Source organism: Aythya marila (genome assembly GCF_965140915.1).
Source record: "Aythya marila genome assembly, chromosome: Z".
NCBI classification, from domain to species: Eukaryota; Metazoa; Chordata; class Aves; order Anseriformes; family Anatidae; genus Aythya; species Aythya marila.
The window spans coordinates 73,043,732-73,059,919 of NC_139080.1; the positions used below are offsets into that span (position 1 = coordinate 73,043,732).

The 16,188-nt window shown below is 37.4% G+C and overlaps 1 protein-coding gene across 2 annotated transcripts in view; it reads left to right on the forward strand.

The window, feature by feature from the left end:
- IFT74 (intraflagellar transport 74) overlaps positions 1 to 9,318 on the forward strand; it is a 42,258-nt gene extending 32,940 nt beyond the window's left edge. Inside the window, exons 15-18 of one of the 2 annotated variants that reach the window (XM_082782916.1) lie at positions 1,956 to 2,119; positions 2,843 to 2,968; positions 4,869 to 4,929; positions 7,236 to 9,318. In XM_082782916.1, the coding sequence (XP_082639042.1) occupies positions 1,956 to 2,119; positions 2,843 to 2,968; positions 4,869 to 4,929; positions 7,236 to 7,351 (467 nt within the window). In that variant the 3' untranslated portion in view covers positions 7,352 to 9,318. The remainder of the gene's footprint in view (positions 1 to 1,955; positions 2,120 to 2,842; positions 2,969 to 4,868; positions 4,930 to 7,235) is intronic. The other variant, XM_082782915.1, reaches the window with a different exon arrangement.
- The last annotated feature ends 6,870 nt before the right edge of the window (positions 9,319 to 16,188 follow it).

The window sequence follows — 16,188 nt, forward strand, 5'->3', positions numbered from 1 at the left end:
TATCAGTTTATAGACAGAGCAGTCTTTTAGTCCTTTCGGGTATTTTGGCTTGTATGTTGTTATTATTCATTACATGTAAAATAAATCCTATTTAGTCAACTACATGTTGCTTTGAAGTAATAGAATATTAATATTAGACTAATTATATTAAAAGCAAAAATGTTTTCATTAGGTCTAAGTAAGTCTTTAAAATGTAAAGTTGTTTTTCAGCTGTTTCCCTCTGATTTGAATTCTTTATGTATTTTTTTTATTGTTTCGAATGTTAAAGCTCTGATTTCTTGAGGTTGCTAAGCATTTGTTTGTCTTTAAACCACAGTGCCATAGGAACAGAATTAGTTCGGTGGTCTGTTCAGTTTTGTTTTAGGATCTGACATTGCCCAATAACAGCCACTGCAAAGCGAAGCTATGGTCAGTTATTCTAGATGCAAGCAACTTCTTTTCTTAAACCCTTTACAGTGGAAGAAGGCATAAACATTGATTCACAGACAAGCATTTTAGTTCCAATACTTTTTCTTTTAAATCCTTCTTTTTGCCAGTATGGAAATGTTTAGAGTCTATATATATGCTCTTTTCACATATAGGAACCTTTCAGTCTTACCTTATTGAACCATGCTACTCAGGATGTGCAACACAAAAATCTTGGCTTCCCTTTTTGTTTGCTTATTTTGAGGTTTCTGAAGACATCACAAACATACTTTATTATAAGAAAAAAAAAAAAAAGGAAAAAAAAAAGTTGACTAAAGCTAATATTTCACACTAAGAAATGTATATATGGCATAAATACAGAGGAAGAGAAATGAGTACCAAAATCTTGCTATATTAGGATTTTGATCAGGTGAGATTTTTCCAAATAGTTCCAACAATGAAGTTGTTCACAGTTTCTAAAAAACACAGTTTTTAGAAAGGTGAGCCCCTGTCACATATGCACATCCATTTCCTTCTGCTGTAAAGATCTCTATTGCTTTGGTGAAGATGGGAGAAACAAATTTCTACTGTTTTTCCAGGGGAACTGCACATACCTGAGTGTGTAAGCATAACGTTCAGTGTATGCCAAGTGCTGTTTCTTTGTGTTGTCTCATCCCTTCCAATAACTCACTTCACCTGGTACTTTAGAATTTAGAAAAAAAAAAAAATATTTGTATCATTATTCAGAGTTAAACACAGCTCTGAATCATAGGATTATGTAGCTATGTCTTTAAAAATTCAGGAAAATATAAGAATGGGAAGGCACACACCCATCCAAAACAGTTCTACCCCTATCTAGTCCTTCCACGCTTCTAATTCCTTTCATTACCTATCTCTCTTATTTCTTTTTAGAGGATTGTCAGAAGTAAATGCTGAATATTGACACACATGCTCAGTTTGTAAAAATAAGACAATTCTTATTACTGTGGAGATATGGAAGAATTTTCCTCAAGGAAAAGCTGGCAATTTAATCTCATAAAACTAGGGCAACAGAACAACAGAAATAAAGAACAACAGAAATAAAGGCAATATGATACTAAAAAGCTAACAAAAATAAATTTCAAAATCTGTCTGCATTGTAAGTCAACTTTTGGTAAGGTATTACCACTGCCTTAAAACTTGAAATTGACTGAAGTTATGTGCAACTTTAACAATATAAATACAACAGTGTGATGTAGAAAATCACCACATTTCCATTATTGTTCACTTATGTAGTATATATTACCATAACTGTAATTTAACAATTTGAAATACAGGATGATTGTGAAGATTGGATTTTGTGCTTTCATTCATGTTAACATTCCTATGTATATCAAGATAGCAAGAGCTGTTTGTATTGCTCAAGTATAGCATAAATCTTTATATCTGGATAATGTATTATCATAGAATCATAGAATCATAGAATATTATATAGAATCATAGAATATTATGGGGAAAAAAAAAAAAAAAAAAAGTCCTATTATTTAGTGATTGTGCATTTGTTGGCCTAGAGAGTCAAAAATTGCAGATGGACCTGCAGAAGATGGAACTCCTGGAGGGCAAGATGACTGATGAACTGGCTTCTCTTAAAGAGAAAATTGAACAAACAACAGCAGAGTTGGAAGTCTATAATAATTTGCCAGCTCTGAAAGCATCAGGAGAAGAGAAGAAAAAGGTAATAATAGGAGTGAAGCATAGAAATACATGAAACACATGGGGATTTGTGTGTTTTTGAGCACCTGCAAGAGGGGCAGCCAGGCCTATGGTTGGGGATCCTGAATGAAACAGGGTTTGCACAGCAGTACAAATGAATCCAAATGCTTCTTAGCTTATATATGTGACTTATTAACTGGATACATGTGGCAGGCTATCAGCTGGATACCTTTTGATAACTTCCTTCCCACAAAATTTCCCATTTATTTTACCGATTTATCTGATCTTTCTGCTGTAACTTATGACTACCCATAAGATTGAGAATGTAGCGATCTAACCACAGAACCCCCCGCAAAAAAAAAAAAATCCTGTCCTTTCTTTGCTGTAATATAAACTCCATCTAGAACAGTTCCCATTTCACTTGTGATAAATTTTCTATAAATTCTTAACACCATCATTCACACTTGTGCTGTTATAGTACAGTCTAAGCTTACAACTTGTTCATCATAACTGCTGAATGTTATCATTATGATAGGGCATGCATTGTTAGAGAAAAGCTGTGACTTATTTATGCATATGAGGTTGGAACCAGATGATCTTTCAGGTCAAACCAAGCCATTCTGATATGATCTTGTTCTGAAAGGAATTAAAACTAGCATCTTGAAAGTTGAACAAAAATAATCTGTCTTTAGCCCACAGCAAATAAACTCATCAATTAATCTGTTTGTGTTTCTTTTTCAAATAGAGACTACAGGATGACAAAGAAAAATTAACAAAACGTAGTAATGCTTTCAAGAAAATAATGGAACACTTGAATGCAGAGTATGAGACCCTGAAGAGAGAGCTTCAAGAGAATGAGACACATTCTCAGGTATAGCTCAGGAAATGTATCATCACTTCAGTTGTTTCTGTCCTATCCTTGTTTCCTCATATGCGCTGTGTGGGATGAATCAGCTTACTCCTTCTAAGGGAGATTTGGAAGCATGTGTTGTTCTGTTTTTAAACAGAAATTAGTATCATGCCAATAAATTTATTACAAGCTTTGGTTTCAAAGTTACTAAGAGCAGATCTTTCTGAGCTTAAGAATTGTGTGAATCTTTTAAGTGTTTACATTGATTTTGCTCAGAATTCTCTCTCTTCCATTACTTAAGAAGTTTTGAGAACTAACTTAGAAAGCAACTAAAGAAGAAAAAAAAAAAAAGTCCCTAATAATTAGATCAGATCACCTTCCTTTTTAAAGGTATGCTGCTAACTTTTTTCTTTGCAACCTGTGCTATTATTTTTCCTTCTTTTTCCCAATCCTTCTGCTCCTGGTCCTGGTAGACCACTAAAACTTCAGGGTTTGTTTGGGTTTCTTTAAACCCAAATAACTTTTGTATATATTTACATTTAAATTTCAAATGTGAATCAGAAAGGAATATGTTTACAAACTTGCGATCAGTTTTGAATCTTCTATTATAAACACTAATTAATTCTTATCATTTTGGCAACAGAACTTCACTAGGTGCGGATGCACAGAAGGAAAATGCATAACCTCAAAATAAGTGGAGAATGGGAATTATTTTCTGTGTTTCACTCATTTTTATTGCTTTCAGTTATTGAGAGCTTTGCCATTGACAGAAGGGCAAATAAAGTATATTCTTAAAACAGTTGATTGCTCTATATAAATCAAACATTTTGAAGTACAAATAGAGTTTACATATCTTGAGGGTTTGGGTGATTTTGCAAGCAGTCAACTGTATAAGTTTTGACCTTCAAAGGATTACTATAAAAGTGCACTGATTATTTCCTTTGATGTGTATCACATGTTTTAAACCTAGGCCCCATTACTGGATGTATTGCAAGTAGCTACACCTACAAATGTTACAAGAAAAATTTTTAGTCAGAAACGTCTCACAAATGTCTCATGCTGTGAACCAGTGCACTTAGATAACTGATTCTTTTCTGTAAAATTTATTTGAAGTGAGATAGCAATTATTTCATGTTTTCTAGTTTAAGAATAAGCTTTTAAATAAAGTGTAGAAATAGCTTCCTAAATTGCTGCAGTAGTTCTCACAGAAAGTTTAGTCTCAGAATGATTTTCAGATTTTCTATTTAAAAATAACATCTACATATCTTGAAATGCAGAATCCTGAACAGTAGCATCAGAAAAACAAATATTATAAAATTGTATTGTAAGGAAGCAGCCATCGATATAATGTCCACATTAGTTTCCTGTTGATGCTGAAATTATTGAAGAAGTGCCAGCAGTTAACCCACACTCTTACAATCTTCTCACTGCAGCACCGTTCTTATCACAGCTTCTGGCATCAGACAGGAAACTTAACTATGGAAGAAAGGAAATTTCTTCTGTATAGCTCAAAGTCCAAGACATTGTCAGGAAATACTGTATCTTCAGTGATTTTAGATCTTACTGATTTTAAGAAGAGATCACTTTAATGATATGAAGTCTAATGAGAATTAATATCTCTCTACCATGTCCATCTTTTTCCCTCAGAGTTGCATACACATTTCTCTGTATGTACCATTGTAGTTATATGCAGTGCTTTTATATAAATAGAGAAAAAGTAAATGTATGAAGTGTAAATTATATACAGACCAGTGTGTCATTGGCACCTTAAAAATCATTTAGCCATTGGTTATCTTTGTTTGTGAAGTAACCTTGATCTTATCAGGTGACAGAATGTAGGGTATTGAAGCATTTGGGGGGAGATTATTTGTAGAAAGAACATGTGTAGTTATTTTCTTTTTTGGCTCTTTTTTGTTTTCAGCTTACAAATTTGGAGAGGAAGTGGCAGCATCATGAGCAAAATAACTTTATGATGAAGGAATGTATCCTTTTATTTAAGAAATACAGTAAAATTCACACACTGTAGTAATTGAGGAAGAAGGCTGTTTCCTCCATCAGAATAACGCAGGACAGAATGGGGAGCAGAAGACAGAGGAGGGCGGGAAAGGCTGTGCTTTGCAAGTATCTGTTTAAACACTAGACATTATATATAGCAAAACCTGCATCTGTTGTCTGAAACAATTTTAAGCTGTCCCAAAGCAGAAGAATTGTCTTGCTGTCTGCATTTTTCCTGTTGTGTCAGTTTTGTAATTAGGTTTCATATAAAGATCAACTTTGTATCTGTACAGTCTTATCTGAATTTATCCAGCGTTTTGAATTATTTGAAAATTTATATGGAATGGTGAATGATGAAAAAGTAAACAATTTGTTTTATGCATTTAGGTATTTCTTACAACATAAAAGAGGAAGTTCATATCAGAGGGGAAAAAAAAACAGCTAAACACACTAAGATCTGACAAGGAGATGCTTTAGCTAGGAAAAAAAGTGGGCTGGGATGGTAAACTGTGTTGTTGCTCTCTCATTACATGCTGCTAATTAGAGGTACATTACACTGTCTCCCTGACTAATCCTTCACTGTGAAAGACCTTCCAAAACACCAGCAAAAACTTGCTGCAAGTGATTTTCATAAGATAGGTTTTTAACTATCAAAAGAAGTGAAGTTTTTTAGATTTGATAGTTCTTATCTTGTACTATTTTCCATAGCTGTTTTATAGATCTGCGTGTGGCATGGTTGCACATCTGTTTTATTTATTTAAATTCAAAGTTAGGGGCTTTGAATTCAGTGTAGTAAATTCCTTTTTTTAAAATTATTTAGAAAACAAAAATTTTGAAATCTCAATGATGAATAGAATCATTATATGTTTATAGTACAAATACTGTAGTAAAAGTGAAAGCAGAACTAGACTGTATCATCCAGCTCTGTGTGTTTGACAATGGATATTGCTATGCACCTGAAAAAACATCAAAAAAAATATTTCAGGCAATTCTATAATAGTCTAGCCATTAGGATGAGAAAAAAATGCAATGTAGGATCTGCATATAACTTTATTTTTTCATATAACAAATATCCCATTTCTTATATCTGATAAGTGCTCTAATTCTTAGAAAAAGAAAAAAAAAGCAACATAATACATCTTGGACAAAGATGTATTTTATTATCAATCTCTTTGCTAGTAGTGAATTTCTTTTGATATATGTTTATATATTTTGTTTTTTAATTATTTCAGAATATTATGTGGAAAATATATACTTTTAATAATTGCTACTGCATTTAAAGGCTAGTAGAATGATTTATTTCAAGTGAAGTAATTTTTTTACTTTTTTCACATGAAAAACAGTAATAGGCAGTTTATTGCAGGTTGGATTGTTCTTTGCACAAAGCAATAAGGAACAAATGTTAATGAGTTTTTGCTTTTTTAGGTTCATAGGAGAAAATACAGCTATCTTAGGATATTATGTACCTTTGACCTGTGGGCATCCTTCTGTTCTTTGAGATAGGATTAGGTGAGTGTATGCAGACAGACCTTTTCTACGCTCATAGAAGAATGGTCTTCCTTTGTCAGTGATGTGAAGCCTTCTGGTGAGCTGTGGCTCACCACCTCATGGCCCCAGTCATTCCTTGACAGATAACAGGGCTCACCAGCAAGTACCAGAAGAGACTGCTGACATTAACAGAAAAGAACTGCAGCTGTCTTCCTCTGTGGAGTAGGCTATGCAGGAATATTTTATTAAGGCGAGAATTTTGAACCCTATGATAGTCTAAAAAGAAGAAAGTCTTAAGAAGAACCCAAGAGAAAAAATGTTCAGAATATTAAAAGTTCTGCCTAACATGGTACAATATATCACCTACCTATGCAAGTGCAGATGCTTACTTAAACAGGTTTTTACATCTGCTTTGGCTACTGGAAAGAAGGATCCTGTTTTTTTGGACTCAGATTTTTCTGGCTAGAGACCTGAAGTGTCAAAACATATAGTTTTAAATAGCCGAGTGCCTTGGAATGGTTTTGTTTGCAGTGTAACAATGGGCAGTCTTCCACAAGGGACCTATTGCCTATACATATGAAAACAGAATTGACTCAAGTATGTAAGCTCTTTTTTATCATGTTTGGCATGGGATGGTAGCTAGTAAATTGCTGTAAATTTTTTACAGCCATTCAGAGTTTTTTCCATTATTTGCAACTCTTGATAGTTTTTGCAGAAGGAAACTTACTGTATTATGTTTCTCTTATGATCTCTAATTATGCTAATATTTATACTGGCAGTTTGTTTCCTTAATTCTTTTAATCAGTCATAGCAACAAAGAGTCAGGAGAGTGACTACCAGCCAGTAATGAAGAACGTGAGAAAGCTGGTCACTGAATACAACAAAGCTCTCATAGAAGCTTTACAGAACACGAAGAGCTGAACCCAGGCACTTCCTTCCTGCCCCCATGGACCAACAATGAGGGATGTGCAGAGGCAGCATGGAAAGCTGAGCCACTGAGCTCATGTGCTCACCACAGCTGTGACAGATGTTCTTAAAACTATTTTTCCAAGTTTATAAAAATCACAGATTTTAGTAGTACTCCTATTTTTTTGCAATGTTTGAAAATATTTAGAAAAAAAAAAAACTTACAAATTGTAGAAACATGTAGAACTAGAAATACTGCATCGTAAGTGTAAAATCATCAGAATGTTTTACTGAAACTCATTGCTGGATTGTGAAGATGAAGCTTGCTGTAGACAATGCTTGACACAATGCTTTACACATGCTTTACACAATGAATGTCTAATTGTCTTTTAGTCCTACCCCTGATGATCAGTGGGATTTTTCCCTGAATAAGGACTGCCCAATGGACTCTCAGATGCATTATCTTAAATGAAAGCATGTAAATTAAGTAGTAATATGCCTTCGCTATTTAAATAGCAATTCATAACAAGTAAAGGAAGCATGTAAGGACAATAAGCAGCCTCTTATGACAGAATTATTTCATACTGTAAAGTCTTAAAGTAAATGACCAGAAAACTGACTAACTTGTAGAGCATGTCCTTATTTCATCTTTTGAATATAAGAGCAGAACTATAATAAAATGTAGTGAAATATAGCTAATACTGACCTTGTGCAGAGCATTTTAGTTTTGTGGTATTCACCAATAAAGGAAGTAAAAGGGAAAATTACTTGCATTTTCTGCAATGTTTTTTTTTCCAAGTTTTTTCTTTTTTCTCAAGCTGCAGTGTCATATGTAAACCCAACTTCAAGATAAGAGCATTGAATAGAGATTCAACATAGAAGAAAAATAGGACTGATCCATAAATAATGTGCATTACGATATATACATGCTCAGAAAGCATTAAACAAAATTACCAAGTGTGTATTTCCCTCACATTGTACGCGTAATGTAATTATAAACTACCTATTGGTAACTTCCTCTACCTTCCACATTGTAAACTAGTCCTGACCAAGGGGAAAAAAAAAAAAAAAAAAAAAAAAAACTAGGTAAAATCTAGGTAAAAATCCTAGACAGACAGTAATCTTAAAAAGTAGTTAAAAAAAAAAGGGGGGGTTGGATATAGTCTTACTACTACCTTAGAAGAGTTCTCATGTAAAAGAAGAATACTGTGTGCTTTATTTCATAAAACGGGTTCACAAAGAATTAGAAAATTATCTGTCTGTTAAAATATAAGTTGTGTGGTTTTGTCCTTCAGTTTCTCCAAATCTGTGACCATCATTTTGAGTATATAGCAGAAATATGTAAAACAAACATACTGAAGGATCTTGCAGAGAACACCGTGTTTCCAATTTCAGCTCAGTAAATGCTGTTGTCCTCTATATTTATGTCTGTATAATATTTAGAGATAATGGAACAGGATTTCTATAAACCAAGGGATGTTATCTAGGGGAAATTCCCACTAATGTCTCTTCCTTCCTGACTAAGTTTCAGCTATTCCAGAGAGAGCCCATTATTTGCTGAGATAAAGTTGAAGTCTGATATTCTCACCAATCAAACCATCACCTAGTGAGATCGCCTCCTGAATTCCACTTCTGTTACAATAACATATTTTAATGAACAATGGAAAGAAGCTGCAGACTGAATAAACAGGCCGCTTTAAATTCGCTTTCTCTCAAGGCAGGGAATGGTTTTATTCTTTAGCAGTGATTCTGTTGGATAGCAGAATAAAATTTACAGGATTTGGTTGTGTTTTGTAATGTTCCCTTGTGATAAAAATGCTTTCTTTAGCACCCTGATTTTTCTTTTGTTCTGTTGAAGGCCTCCAGGTTGCCTGTTTCTGTCTGAGAACCTTATTGATCATTCCTTCTTTTAACAACTCATCCTTTTGGTCCTCAGTCATGCTCATAACATCTTTGGCTCACGAAGGGGCTCATCTTTGAGCCATGAAGGGGGTACTAACCTCCCGTCAGGAGATCCCGTCCTCATTAATAAATCGTTCCCAGCTATGATCTGAGCTACTGTGTGTATATCAAGACTCTTAGGACAATATCACAGGTCTCACTACCTGGCAATAGTTTACCCATTTTATGCTATGCCCCCAACCTGAGAGGACGTGGATTAAGTGGTGGTATGTATGGATTGAAGCAATTTAGAAACAGTTCTGCTCACTTGTCTCACGAGGGCTGAGTAGAGGGAAGGATCACCTCCCTCAGCCTGCTGAAGACAAATCTTCCTAATACTATCTAGGATATTACTGGCCTTTTTCACTGTGAAGGTGCACTGCTTGCTCATGGTCAGCTCCTTGTCCACCTGGACCCTTAGGTCCTTCTCAGCAAAGCTGCTTTCCAGCCAGTCACCCCCCAACCTGTGCTGGTGCCTGAGCTGTTGCTCATCGGGTCAGGACCTTTTCCAGAAAGGCATTTACCTTTCTGGAACTTCTTGAGGTTCCTCTCTGACCATTTCTCCAGCCTGTCAAGGTCCCTTTGCCCAGTGACACAACCAGTTGGTGTACATGTATCAGCCACCCCTCCCTGCTGTGCATCATCCACAAACTTGTTGAGGGTACACTGTCCCACCATCCAGGTCATTAGTGAAAAGGTTAAACAGTGCTGGCAGCAGTACCCACCCCTGGGGGCACCACTACTGACTGGCCTTCGCTGGACTTTGGGCCACAGATCACACAGTGAGCCCTGAGCTAGTTTTCAGTCCATCTTACAGTTACCTAACCCATGCTGTATCTGTAAGGAAGTTATGGAAAAACAGCATCAAAAAAGCCTTGTTCAGGTAAACATCTATACCACTCTCCTTGACCATTGGCTAATTACTTCATTGGAGAAGTCTGTCAGGTTGGTGAAGTACATTTTCCCCTTCATAAATTCATACCGACTCTTCCCAGTCAGCTTTGCATCCTCCATGTGTCTGGAAATGATTCCAGCATTAATTGCTCCATCACCACCTCAGAGATCAAGGTGAGACTGATGAGCCTGTAGTTCCCTGGCTCTTCCTTCTTGCTCTTCCTGAAGATAGGAGTGATGTTCTTTCAGTCTTCAGGAGCAACTCCCAGTCACTACAGATAAAAGAGAATCAAAGCTGTTTCTTTCAAATTGTGTTGTTTTCTTTCCTTGTGTTAGTGAGCTTAGAAAACAATATGCAGTGTTCCTGTGAGCAATTTCAGACACGCGGAACACTGATACATTTTTAATTATTTTTGTCTGATAATATTGGTTAATGCTTCTTACTGCTGGAGTGTACTGCTTCACAACTGGAGGAATACATTCCCAAGGTGAAGTGGTTGTAAAGTCTTTCAGTATATTTCCATTTTTCTGCTGCAAGCATGAAACAAAAATACAAGGAACAAACCAGACCACAATGAGGCAATAGCAATAAGAAAATCTTATTTTGAGGAGACAGGTAGATATTAAAATGCTTGCTTTCATAGAATCACAGAATATCCTGAGTTGGAAGGGTCCCACAAGGCTTATGGAGTCCAACTCCTGGCACCAGATAGGACCACCCACAAAACAGCCCCTACACCTGGCAGCGTTGTCGAAGCACTTATTGAACTCTGGCAGATCGGTGCCGTGACCACTGCCCTGGGGAGCCTGTCTGACTGCCCGACCACCTCTGGGTGCAGACCCTTTCCCTAATCCCCAGCCTGACCCTCCCCTGTCCCAGCTCCATGCCGTCCCCTCGGGTCCTGTCGCTGTCCCCAGAGAGCAGAGCTCAGCGCCTGCCCCTCCGCTCCCCTCCTGAGGGAGCTGCAGGCCGCCATGAGGCCTCCCCTCGGCCTGCTCTGCTCTGGGCTGAACAAACTGAGGGACCTCAGCTGCTCCTCATACATCTCTCCCTCCAGACCCTTGAGAAAGCATCTGGATGCTTGCTAATAGTTTTATGTCTTTCTTATACCATTCTTCTTAGTATCTGCTTTGAAGTGACTGCCTTAGAAATATTTTTGCCTCACACTGATACGGCATCTGGGTGGAGTGGACCTCAAAATTGTCTAGAGTGAAAAAAAAAATAATAAAAGCTTGGAAAGATTTTTTCTCCTGAAAAGAGATCATAAAACTAGAGTTTATATGCATACATTCACAACAGTGAATACTAGCTGAATGGTGTAGACAGCAGTAGGTGGCAACTCCAGCCAGAGAAATGCTGCAAAGTGCAGGTTAATCAATGGGAAGGAGAACTGAATTATTTCCAAAACAAATAGTTGTCATCTTTTTCAGTTAGGAGGAAGGAAGCCATTCAGCATTTCATAACCACATAGATGATTGGAATTCAAATTCCAGCTTTGATCAATCATTTGTTGGGATTGGCAGACATTTAGAGCAGAGGAAGAAGCATTTCTTGCCCTTACTTGCAGTCTGAACTGATTCTCATTTCAGGAAGAAGGACTAACCAGACAATATGCCAGAAAAGTGAAATGGAGGAAGCCTCCCACATTTAAAAAAAAAAATGAGCCAGAAATGTAAAATGACCTGCTCTGTTTCCTCTTGTAAAACTAATTCCTTGAAAGCTACATTCATTAAAAGTGACTAAGCTTGATTCACTGAACATGGGTATCTTTGGATCAGGACCAAGATTTCTGCTCTGCAGCAAAGAACAAGTAGGGTGCAAGAGGTCTGTCTTGGACACACAACAAGAGTTTGCCCACCTGCAGTAGGAGTAAGGGGGACTCAATACATCTGAAAATTAGAAAGCAAAAAAAAAAAAAAAAGCTTATAGTAGAAAGTATCAAACAGTACTATCATTCATACTATGCATGAGAGACAAAACACCAGATTAATGCCTTCAGATTTTCACTATCCTTCCTTTTCCTTGTTTTTCCTCTAAATTCAATGAGGAAATGGTGTTTAATGGGTGGACTTGTGTTCGGGTTTGCTGTATTTAAAATTATTCAGAATTATTGACCTTAGTGTACAATACTGAAGTCTTTTATTTATATGTAAATCTACATTTTAAGTTCTCAACTTAAGAAAAGAATTGTATTTCTTTCATACTTCCCTATTTCAAGAATGCCTAAAACTGTATTGTTCAAATACTCAAAAACATTACCATTTAGAAATCTTCATCTCAGAGAGGAGAAGCTGAATTTAAAGCCAGAGCTGTCCAGTGAAGGAACTGTGAAGGAACAGATCATCAACAGTGACTCTACTGTTAACCAGTACAATATTTTAGCCAGTCCGAGGGGGATGTAAATTTGAAGGCAAAGGAAGGAGACAGCAAATTTCTCACTAAGTTGCACTTGCCAAAGGCTGGTGACCTGCGCTGTATTTTTGAATGAAAAAGGGATTGTTTATATTTTGGGGGAATTGTTTGACAGTATAACAAATGAGTTAAAAGTTGATTCAAATCTTGGGCGGAATCACTATAAAGTTTAGTAATGCAGCCATTCAAATCAAAGTTATCATTAGAATCAAATCAAGAGAGAGATGATTTCAGTGAAAAATAATGGATCCTGCAAACAGGATTTTAAGAATAAATATTTGTACTGTTGAAGGATAAAAACACCACCCCTGAGATCTCTTTAGTGTGACCTATTTCCTGGGACTTGGAAGCCATAGTCAGATCTGCAAACATCTTGTACATTAAGTGGCTTACACAATTAATCTTTATTTCTCCAAACTGCACAGATAAGAAATTTGCCTCATTAAGTTACAGCTACTCTCTGAAGACTTATTTTAACTGCCTGACATAATTTGTGATGATTCAGTGTTAACATCTTAACGGACATTTGGCTCTACATTTGTTACCATTAAACATAATACAGACTCATTCATCCTTCAAAATGCACTGTAGAAAAATTAAGTAGAAAAACGGTAATAAAGGACAGAGAGGAGAAAAATTACAAGCTCTGTGGTTTCTGCTCACCTCATGTGGGATGACTTCTCTTCTAGGCTGCAGAATCCCATTTGTCTCCAGACTTCTTTTAACTTCAGGGCAGCAGGAGTATTAAACTCCCTTACGCTTGTACTCCTAGAACCTGATCCAATCTTGGCAGAGAAACACGAGCACTTAAGTTAACTTAGCACATGTTCAGGATCACCCCTTTTGGCATGCATTTTAAAAAAGAGAGCAGACATGCTCTAAAATAGGGAAAGAATGGGGTCAAAACGTACTGACATCAAGTATGCAGGTTTGTCCTTTTCACCCACACAGTGGGATAAAACTAACTTTCTTCTTATTTATGTGACTTTGTACACATTTGGAACCACCAGTGGCCAGCACCACTGCTGGTTCCTCACTTCTTACAGTTTCACTCTCCAAGAAGTTCTTAAACAGAGTTGATCCCATCCATCAGCAAAGAATTGGGAAACAGGAATTATTTTGTTTGTCTCCTGCTAACAGCTGGTAACCCTAAAATCTACACAAAGCCACTTTCAGCAAAATACAAGTGACTCACAAAGCTTCCAGAATGCAGGCATCATGCCTTATTCAATACGCTTGATATCCTTCTCAATGCCTTTACTGATACAGAGTACTTCAAGGACTCCTGTATTGTTTCATCAGCTGAACCTTCCCCTTGAGAGAAACCTGAGGTTCCCAAAGGGTCCTGTGTATGATTCCCCTGTAGAAAATGCCATTTTGTTTCATTTACATGGAAAACAAAAGAGCAAAATCTCCCTTTGGCTAAGGCTATCCTGCAGATGGCTCAGACTCAGCCACTTCCCACACTGTGGTCTCCTGAAGACCCAAGAGAAGGACCTTTTTGACAAGAAAACAAAACAAAACAAAACAAAACAAAACAAAACAAAAAAGCTGAGCAAAAAAAAATATATATATATATATAGCTCTACCTACACACCACAACAAAACCTGTTCCCCCTCCATCTTCTGTACCACCAGTGCCTGGCATGGGTCTGGAGGCCGTCCACAGCAGACAGCACAGGGACAGCTCATGTCCCCGGCTGCTGCCCCCACTGCCAGGGACCAAACCAGGGGGCTGTCAGGCTGTGGTCAGCCCCAGTGGCATGGGGGACACCCAGGCTGTGGGGGACAGCCAGGTCTGTGTAAGAAAGGCAGCTTAAAAGCCCATAATTTATGAGCCTCTGCTCCACTTTAGCTGATTGCAGCGAGCAGTACTCCTAAAGGTGCTTTACGGCCTCCTGCTAGCACATATTAACATCATGTCAAGGACAAAGTAATGGCTTGCTTCCAAAAAGCATAATACATCCAGACACTGCAGGAGGATATGTGTTTTCTGCTAACACATCTACCTGATTAAAGAAGTGCAGAGTGGCATTGTTTCTTTTTCCTCCTCACATATTTCCATGTGCTGCAGTGTGCATGAATGGATTGTCCTTGAGACAAGCGTGCTGCTTATCTAGAAAGGAAAGCCTGGTGTCAGGAGTTCACAGCACTTGACATGTCATAAAATTAGCTTTCGGCAAACAGAGTAATGAAAACCCAAGTTTAACGTTAGGATTATATCTACGTGTCAAAAGACAACTTGTTTCCCTGCTTTAATTAATTTAAAGATGCGTGCACGCTGCCTTGATGGGTGTGTGGCTAGATGTGAATGCTGATACGTGTTCACGAACAAGACTGATGTTCCTGAGGGAACGCTTCAGAAAGCACATGGGGCTGGGCAGCCTTTCCAACTCCCCCAATGCCTTTGGAATAGCCAACAGATGTTGCTTATGGGGTGCAAACACTGCTGTGAACCCACTTGAGGATGTCCCACAGGCATGTCCATTGGTCAGCCCAGAAGCCAACAGCCTCTATTAGCCCCACGTGCAAGGAAAGTGAGAGTAACTCAACACCTTGTTTTACTCTTCCTGACATCCTCGCTTTCAGCCCTGTTTCTTTTACTGACAATATGGTTTTGGGAGTGGGGGAAGACACTTAAATATGTCAGACACCTACATATGGGTAAATCAAGCCAGAACAGTGAAATAGTTTAAATTCCAAAAGCTTGTCACATTATTAATTGTAACTTCAATGGGAGCAAAAATCAAACTGTGATGTTTAAATGCGTTCCAAATAGAAACAGATGTGAGCTTAAGCACTTATTACGCATTAAGTAATTGCTAAATCTTAAAATATACATATATAAATAGATGCTATTTGAAATTTCAACAATGAAATGATAGAATGAAACAAAACCAAATGCATGTACCTGATGAGGCTGGTATCCCAATCAAATTCTACCCCTTCCAGTTTCAACACGAATTTGCATTCTTCTTGTATCTGTGAAATATTATGTATCTAGGCTAGCTGTTCTTATCCCAGAGATAGCTACATTGTCAGGGCACATGAAATGACCAGTAGGCATAAGCTTTTTTTGAATAAGGTTGAATACTCATTCAAAAAATAGTGAATTTCTCCCACAGCTGACCCAGTCATTTATACATACTATAAAATCAGTTTCATCTGCAGTCCGTATATACTGCTGTCCGTCTAGGTGCATTATAAAGGGAAACATGCACATTCCTTCTCAGTGACCTCTTTATGCACTGGGCAATGAGATTTAAGGAAGAAGGGAAGGGAAGGGAAGGGAAGGGAAGGGAAGGGAAGGGAAGGGAAGGGAAGGGAAGGGAAGGGAAGGGAAGGGAAGGGAAGGGAAGGGAAGGGAAGGGAAGGGAAGGGAAGGGAAGGGAAGGGAAGGGAAGGGAAGGGAAGGGAAGGGAAGGGAAGGGAAGGGAAGGGAAGGGAAGGGAAAAAGGAAAAGAAAAGAAAAGAAAAGAAAAGAAAAGAAAAGAAAAGAAAAGAAAAGAAAAGAAAAGAAAAGAAAAGAAAAGAAAAGAAAAGAAAAGAAAAGAAAAGAAAAGAAAAGAAAAGAAAAGAAAAGAAAAGAAAAGAACTCTAAGTT